A 9,409-nucleotide genomic window follows, 5' to 3' on the forward strand; every position below is an offset into this window, starting at 1 on the left:
ACAAATTTGTAAACTCCTAGTTTAACTATTAATTCAGAGTATAGAAACTAGGTTTGACATTGTGTTCAACGATGACGATTCAATGCTTTTGACATGTTTTCACCCTAATTTCAAGTTCTCCTGGCTTTCAGAGAATTGGAGGGACCAAGTTCAACAAATAATGATCACAAAGATAGAAGAAACTACATTTCTAAAACACTTAGTGATTTTTTACATAAAAGTAATTTTGAATTATGCTGCATATCATGTAAGATGTAGTCTTCATATCAAAATGTTCAATATTCATACTTAAAAATGTAACAGTAGTTTGATATGTCCCAAATTCAAATTCTTGATATGTGGAAGTAAACTTTATTTGGTGTCTTTATTTCTTTCTTCCTACAAGTAACTTAATTCAACAAAAAACAAGTGTTTAATTCTTACTGTTGTGTTATTTTCTTGGTCATGGATTTCTTTCAGAGTAATCAGTTAGGGCACCCAGTAACTGGAGGTTCAAAGGATATTAAGTTACAGAGTTTGTGTTGAGTATGTTGGATTGGTGAGAGAGAGAAGGGAAGTTAAATCTTTTTGAGTTCTCTCTCACCAGTCCAGTGTGTGTGTGTGATCCCTTCCTCATTAAACTAAAAGTTACAAAAGAAAATAAACCCAAAAATTCAATGAAAAAAAAACAAGAAGTTTTTAAAAGTTTAAAAAATTTCAGCAAAATGCAAATGTTAGGGAAAAAACAAAATAAAGAAAAATCTTAATCTTAGTAGAAACTCAACAAAGTGGAACCTGGAATTAATACAAAACACAATAATATTACATAAAACCAAGTTGCACACAAAATGCTATTTAGCAGGTGACCTCTGTCCACTCATACTTGATGCTAGGGTGGGGAAGCCACACAATCTTACCCAAATCATTGATGTAGCATGCTATTTTTCCTGCAAGAAACTGTTAATTGCAAGTTGGAGAAGATGCCCCATACAGAGCTAGAAAAGAGCAATGTTTAAGTTGTATTTACTCAAATGATTTTTTACATCCAAATTGAACTGAAAAAACAATGCAAATTTCAGAAAATTTACATATTAACTTATGGAGGAGAAAACACATGGTACCATCCTCTACTACACCAAAAAATTTGTCTAAAACAAAATTCAAGTACTTAAGATGTATAGGATTAAGACCTTCTAAAGCTGAAGGATGTGTTTTTGGGAAACTCATTCTAATAGCTTGAGTTTTTCAGTTATTTGGAATAAAACGTTCAGAAAAGTGTTTTCTATATTTTTATACCACAAAAACATATTGAAGTTACATACTACAACATCATGGAACCTAAAAGACTATTTTTAGTGGTTCCTAACATTTTCTTTCCAGTACAGGGGTGCTAGAAGCTAACTAAGTGGGGCAGGGAACTGTTGCTGCTTTTTATCTTAATCATTGCACATGTTTGCCATATTTTTTTATGACTAAGGATGTGTCTGGTATCACTTTTTTGTGCATGCACATTGAAGTGTAAATATTATGAGGGATATGTTTGCACTAACTTAATTCTTCATATATAATACAGAGTGATTATTATAAAACTCTTTATTTTTTTTAATAAATTGACATGATTAGTGATTAGTATTGATAAACATGAAATTTTTTTTACTGCATATGCTTGCTGTCTATTACCACTTGGGATACAAATATCAATAGACATGCCAAAAAAAATTAACTATGGCATGAAACAAAATTGCAAGCATTTAGCATCAGATTGTTACTGACCAATGAAAAGGAAACAATTTTTACGATGTACTTATAAATGTTATACACATTTCACTTGATACAGTTTGTAGATCTATGAAGTTCATAGCTATGTATGTAATATATGGCCTACAGTGAGTGTATATAACACACAATTTAGTATATGAATTATCTCTCAGTATTGGCTACACCCAATTGAAGTATTTTTAGCCTGGACTTACTCATGTGCATATGAATTATCTATTTCTGTTTAATTTAGGAGAGGAATGCTGAGAGTGCAATTGAAGCTCTTAAGGAATATGAACCAGAAATGGGTAAAGTTATTCGTGAAGACAAGCAGGGCATCCAGAGGGTCAGGGCGAGAGAAATTGTTCCTGGTGACCTTGTGGAAGTATCAGGTATGTAACCAGTTACAGTAGGTCAATAAGTTGTCCTTTTCATCTTTTTTGTCTACTAACTTTGCTTGATTCGTTGATAAATTATTATTAAATAATAATAATAATTTGTTCATGAAATTATATATGCATCAATAATTGTATGTTGTTTGGTCAGTTCGTTTTTTGATAGTTTACATGTGAGTAATTCATGGGTACATTTGTCAGTTTTTTTTTTGTAAAGACCTGTAGATTTATTATTATTGTCACTTGTTTCTTGCTGGTCAAGATACTTTGCTCTTTAAGCAAGAAGTAAGTATCAGTATTTACAATTGAGTGTTGGTTATATTGCCTTTCGATAACTTATTGGGGTTTACTTGTAGTAATAATCTCAAATTACTTATTCTTGCTGTTAGGGAAGAGAGCCAATTAATTAACATCTCAAAATTAATATATTAGCCACTTATTTCTTAGACAGTAAGTTACTTTTAAATGTAATATGAATAATTAGTTCTACATTTCAAAATCTTCACACTAAACAAAACATTTTAAATATGCTTAGTCTGACTCTTGGTGGTTATTGTACACAATTTGCATATTAGTCAAACCTGTAACTAGGCTCCTGATATATTTCAGGAGGGGCCTGGCATGGCTAGGTGGTTTGGCATTCGACTTGTAATCTGAGGGTCGTGGGTTTGAATCCTTGCCCCAACAAACATGCTAGCCCTTTCAGCTGTGGGGACATTATAATGTGATGGTTGGTCCCATTATTTGTTGGTAAAAGAGTAGCCCAAGAGTTGGTGATGGGTGATAATGACTAGCTGCCTTCTCTCTAGTCTTTCACTGCTAAATTTTGGATGGCTAGCGCAGATAGCCCTCATGTAGCTTTGTGTGAAATTCGAAAACAAACACAAATAGTTCAGGAGTTTTGCCAAAACCCATCTTTAATAGTGAAAGAAATAAGAAATCAAATGTTTAATTTATAATCTGCTAGTTAGAAGTTAATAGCTTATGTACATGTAACATGTTCCGTCATAGCAGTTAAACATCTCTTAAAACCAATAGAAATAAAATGCACGGAACTTGATTTTCAATTTTTTTTATGATTTCTAGTTGGTGATAAAGTGCCTGCTGATATTCGACTTGTGAAAATATATTCTACCACTCTCCGGGTTGATCAATCTATTCTGACTGGTGAGATATTTATATATGTGATATTTAATTTATTTTGAGTATAATCATTACAGGAACTGTTTACTCTGTAAGACACACATTACAGTATGTATAAAAGTACTGTATAGATTACTTTCACAAAACCTTTCAGTGTATATACTGAAGCCAGCAAAGCCCACTTGTAAAAATCAAGAGTAATAGGCTGAAAGTTAACATAACGTATAATTTAAGGACAACAAGGGAAAATTAATGTATCTAGGCATTCCATCCAATAAACTTTAAAAAACTCAAGGCCAGCTCATATCTTTCAAATGTTTATCAAGCCTTTCCTTAAACTACCTTACATTTACTGTCTCCACCAAATCTGAAGGCAACCCATTCCATAGGCTAACCACCCTGTTAGGAAAAGAAAATTGTCTTAGCTGAAGATGATTCCTACCCTGCCAAAACTTTTTATTTCTGTTCTCCAGCCCTACCATTCTCACTATTAAATACAAAAAAAGATGATGCATTAACACTATCAGTTCCCTTAACAATCTTAAACACCTCAATCAAATCCCCTCTAACTCGTCATTTTTCAAGTGAAAACAATTTCAGTGATCTTAACTGTCCTCATAGGATAACCTTTCCATTTTAGGTATCATTCTAATAACTCTCCTCTGAATTCTTTCCGACACTTCAGTGCTTTTACGGACATAAAGATCCCAAAACTGGACACAATACTCCAAATGTGGCTTAACCAGTGACCTATACAATGACATTATAACATCTTTAGACTTATTTTCAATTTTTTCGTAGATACAACCTAAAATCATATTTGCCCTGCCGCTAGCAACATTCCATTTTCGATTTCTTGAAGGCTGATCAACTAGAACACCAAGATCCTTTTCTTCCATAACACTGTTAAGGTTACTTCCATCAAATTATACTCATAATTCAAATTGTGATATCCCACTTGCATTTATTATAATTACAAGCTTTTTGCCAAAGTCAACAAGTTGTTCATATCCATTTGTAAAGCAGCAGAATCCTAGTCACAGCCAGTAACACCCAAAAACCTTAATGTTATCAGCAGATTTAAATAATTTATTGACTATTCCTTGATCTATATCATTGTATAAATCCAAAAGAGCAAAGTTCCAACACTGAGCCCTGAGATATCCCACTTCTATCATTAATCCAGTTTCACTAAACTCCATTTATAACAAACTTCTGCTTTCTTCCATCCTGCCACCTTTTTATCCAGTTAGCCAGTTTATCTCCTACACCTACAGAGATAATTTTTTTAATAAGTCTTTTATATGGAATCTTATCATATGCTTTCTAAATACACCAAATCCACTCTCTTACCTTCATCTGCTTAAACAGTAACTTTTCAAAGATTAGTAAGGCAAGATTTTCCCCTAATAAAACCATGTTGGCTATCTAACAAAATTTGAAACTTTGTTAAATGTCTTTTCCCACCAATGGCATAAAACTAATAAGCCTATAATAACTGGAACATTTTTTATAACTTCTCTTGAAAAGAAGAGTTGACAGTTGCCAAACTTTCAATCTTTTGGTATCTGCATGATATAAAAGGACTTAAAAAAGATAGTAGAAATGCTTAACCTCTTTCAAAACTCTTGTGGAAATATCATTCTTTAACCTTTTGCATTGAGTAGGTCAAAGTGCTCATGCCACAACCTTTTTCATAGTTACAATCCAAATTTAATGAAACTGCTTTATTATCAATGTATTCAAACCAACTTGGCATCAAAACGTAGCTAATAAGTCAAATTTTGATACAAGTTTTAAGTTCTTACTTTATAAGGAAATATGACAAAAAAATTTCAATCTCCTCTAGTATGAAAATTGTTTACATTTACTCTCTAGGTTTTCCTCATCTCTAATTTATACACCATTTGTCTGAGAAGTGTGGAATTTAATGTAAATTACTTAATATAGTATAGTTATTACTTGGGCAAACCATAAATTTTATAGCCTTCTATCTTATTTTTTACAAAGCCATGAACTAGAAAAGTTTAACTTCAATATGTGCAATTATTAAAATAGTGGACTAAATAACTATAACTTAGGTGGATTCTTGCAATGAATGAAAGTCAAATAAAAATAATCATTGTGATATCGATAGGCCAAGCAGGTTGTTTCAGAATAGGTCTGATCTACTCATCACTACAACACTGTAAAATGACAAGCAAAGGCCTTTTGGTGTGCCTAACCGAACTTCACTACCAGGAAATGGAGGCTATATTTATTTACTTTCACTGCAAGGAATGTATACTAACAATCACATGATATCAACAACCATTTGATAGTATTGCTTGAACTCCCTGCCTTTGGTCCCGTCTGATTCTAAAGATGTACTGATTGGTTGAATTGTAAGAAAGAAGAAAACCAAAATGGCACAACATTAGTAACTTGTTGGGATTATAGATGATTCGGTTAAGCAGGACATTAGGAAATCAAAAGGTATATGAAAATAACTAACCTGAAAATGTAAAGATTGACAGTAAGGATTTTTTAAATATATTAAGGGTAAATCAGATGTTAGGATGGGAATAAGGCCTTTGAGAGATGATAAAGAAAAGCTCATTTCTGTTGATTATAAGATGGTTATGTTATCAAACATTAATTTTCTTCAATTTTTGTAAAAGAAATTTTAGGCAATATTCTTCATCCTGAACAGTTGCTAGACGAAAACAACTGCAAAAAAGATGATCACATTAATTCTGAGCTTGTGCATTTTACATGATGTTATAACCATCGTATGACCATGGTGGTAATACATACTATGACTCTGAAAGTCTTTAAGGTGTCTTCAAAAAAATCTGGTAAGCTTTCAGTAAACATGAAAAGTCTTTTGCAGACAAAAAATTTATACAGTGCCAATATACTGACTGCTTCAAGTGCAAAGCGACTTTCATTTCAGGATTAAAAGTACTTTTCTTCATCTGAACATTTTCATTTGCATAATCCCTAAAACCTCCTAAATCAGACCTCGACAAACCCCTGGCACCAGATCACCATGGCAACTTACAATTTCATTGTGGTGCTTAGTATTTTATTCATGCATAGGGATTTGCTCAACAGAATTCAAATCTAGAACATTTTTGCACTCTTGAAAGTCTGGAACTATTTTCACATTCTTTGAGTTGGAAATCAAACTTTGTTTCTAGGATTTTTATGGCAGATTCAACATTTCTTACTAAGTCTCTTGTCATAGCAGTCAATTTAAACTTCTTAAATTTATAACACTCATCACTAATTTTATCCTTTATACTATTTGTGAGCCAACCTGGTATTTTACTCGTACCTACCCTTTTTTTTTATATAAGAAACATGCCGATCTTGAATATTTAAAAATTTATTCTGAAAACTTTCTACATTTGATCAATATCTCCAAGTAATACAGTTGCTCAATTCACAACACATAATTATTGTCACATCCCTTCAGAGTTTGCTTTTTTTCAAACTTGTAACCAAAATCTCACTATTCCTGATCTCCATATGCAGTAAAACATCAAAGCTAATTGAGCAGTGATTACTTGTACCCAGATGTTCCCCATTCTCCATCCTATATTTCTATATTAGAAGTTAACAATAAATGTAATATATCATTATTCTTAGTAGGTTCTTTGACCAATTGGTGAATAAAACTGTCGTGATTGATTTCTGGAGATGTGTCTTCCCTCATTTTTTTTGTCTGAAGTTTCTTATCTATATGCCTAAAATTAAGATTCCCCATAATTAGAACCTCATTAACAGCTGAAATCTTAATTTCTCTGCAGAGTGGCTTATTAATTTCCTTAGTTTCATCTTATGGTTTGTAACATATTGTAACAAAAAGTTATTCCCATTATATCTAAATCCCTTGTTCTGACTAGTCCTCAAAAGTCATCTATTTTATTTCTTATACTTCTAGCATTAAAATAGTAACAGTTTATCCTACCCTTAAAACTACTTCTGTACTTTATTCATACACTATACTTTTCTCTACATCTATTTTTTTTCTTTATTAAGTTTCCCCTGACCCTCACATCTGTCTAGTCTTAGTTTAGAGCTGCTCTTAATAGCTCTTGAAAACAAGCTAGCCCCTAACCAATTTAGATATAAAACATTATCCATCCCAAAATACTTTCTTTTCCAATCAACTGATCCCACAAGTCCAACCAATCAGTTTACTTGTTAAACTAAGCGTAGAATTAGTTCTAGAGCTTTAGTGAACTTCTTATAATCTCATCCCCAACAGTAAACCAAAATAAATTATGGGCCTTTAAATTTAACAAATTGGAAAGATGTTGGGAGCCATAACGATACTCAAATTTATCACATTATTTGAAAGCCTCATCTGCATCAAGAAAAATAAACCAGATTTTTTTTTCTTTGTTGTTTTAACTGGTTTCAAGTGAATCATCATTGTTAGGATAAACTTACTGAATTGAAAGTTTTTCTGAAATTTTAATCTATTTGAAATTAGTCAAATCACATTGTTTACGGTTTATTTGATACACACAACCAGAGGTATCAGAATCTTGGTATTTTGAGTTTTACATTAGTGAAACCCACAGACAAGTCTCTACCCATGTTAAAGAACACAACAACCCCCTCCTATGTTTATGAACATATGTCCAAGCATGTTCATTTGTTTCAACCCAATGATGTTGAAATTCTCAATAGAGAAACAAAAACTATAAAGAGCTTGAACTTAATATTATATGTATCTTTTCTAACCATAGTTGAAAACAACTGAGGTTGAATTGCGGTATACATATGTTTTATCTTTTCTGTTTTTATGGTGAATTTATAAAATAATATAATCAGATGATATTAACCTTTGAAAATGCCTAACATATATTAGAATTGCATTTGAAACACACATGTCAGAATGTAAGATATTCAAAACTGTATTTCTGTAACTTATCTTAATGGTTACAAGAATTTAAACATTCTAATAGCATGTAATACACAATAGTGGGAAAAATCTAAATTAATGTTTTCAACCACTGTTTCAGAATAACATTAAATTGATTTGTATACAGTCTTCAACACTTTCACATGTCTTCTGTCTAAGAGAGAAACACATACATTGTTAATTTACAATTGAAGTTCCAAGTCCTTTAACAACATATGATGTCGGGGGGGGGTAACTTAAATTGACCTTCAGTAGTATTTGAAATGAAGTTCAGCAAGCCTTGGATGTAAAAACCATCCACAATTTTTCTTTTGAAATAATTTCCAGTTTTTGTATAGTAATTTAGCTGATTTCCAGTTGATTTTATGATCAAGTTTACTTATATATAGAAAAATAGCAGTAATTGTTTGACTATTTGCAACATCTTTTTTTATTGTTCTTGTTAAGCTCAACCAATCAAATACAAATGTATCCATCCACTAGTTTTTCATATTATGTACAGTGGGAGTTCACTCTGTGTAGTTGTTAACAAAATCTGCATATATATATATATATATATATATATGTATTTAAAGCATATTTCTGTTTTTAAACAGTATATGTTTATCATGCTATCTCGGGGATAATTTTCAATGTCTTGGCTAATATTGGGAAGGAATTTAGGAATGGCCATAAATGTGTTAAAAAATGTTAGCTTTATTCTGTTAAATGTAGTGCTATGAACTGTTGTTTAGACATTTGTTTGACAAATTAAACTTAATTGTGCTTCAGGTGAATCTGTGTCTGTTATCAAGCATACAGATCCTATACCTGATACCAGGGCTGTCAACCAAGATAAGAAAAATATCCTGTTTTCTGTGAGTTACTTGTCTTTCTTTATTGTTTATTTAAAAAACAAATTGTGGAAGTTCACTAAAGTAAATTTTTTATTAGCAAAAACTTAGAATCCTAAAACATTTTTATGATTATTACATAAAAATATTATATGTGAATTATGTATTTCTGTATTTATTTTTGTCACATGTAGGTTATATAGACATATTTTTTTAAAATATGGCATATTGTCAAATATAGTTTTAATGCTAATGACAAAAGTAATAACATATTTAGGATATAATGTATAATATTTCAGGTCATTAACTGGGAGCTGAATTCCTTCATAATATGTGTTTATAATCTTTGTAATGTTTGAGACATAATACAAAAGAAAAACTTG

The 9,409-nt window shown here is 31.4% G+C and overlaps 1 protein-coding gene across 1 annotated transcript in view; it reads left to right on the forward strand.

The window, feature by feature from the left end:
• LOC106465209 (calcium-transporting ATPase sarcoplasmic/endoplasmic reticulum type-like) overlaps positions 1–9,409 on the forward strand; it is a gene marked incomplete at its 3' end in the record, with an annotated part of 81,903 nt that overhangs the window by 49,968 nt on the left and 22,526 nt on the right. The window contains exons 6-8 of the mRNA XM_022393063.1: positions 1,991–2,129; positions 3,219–3,299; positions 8,965–9,050. Coding sequence (XP_022248771.1) covers positions 1,991–2,129; positions 3,219–3,299; positions 8,965–9,050 — 306 coding nt within the window. The remainder of the gene's footprint in view (positions 1–1,990; positions 2,130–3,218; positions 3,300–8,964; positions 9,051–9,409) is intronic.

Source organism: Limulus polyphemus, unplaced genomic scaffold (genome assembly GCF_000517525.1).
Source record: "Limulus polyphemus unplaced genomic scaffold, Limulus_polyphemus-2.1.2 Scaffold1870, whole genome shotgun sequence".
Taxonomy (NCBI): Eukaryota; Metazoa; Arthropoda; class Merostomata; order Xiphosura; family Limulidae; genus Limulus; species Limulus polyphemus.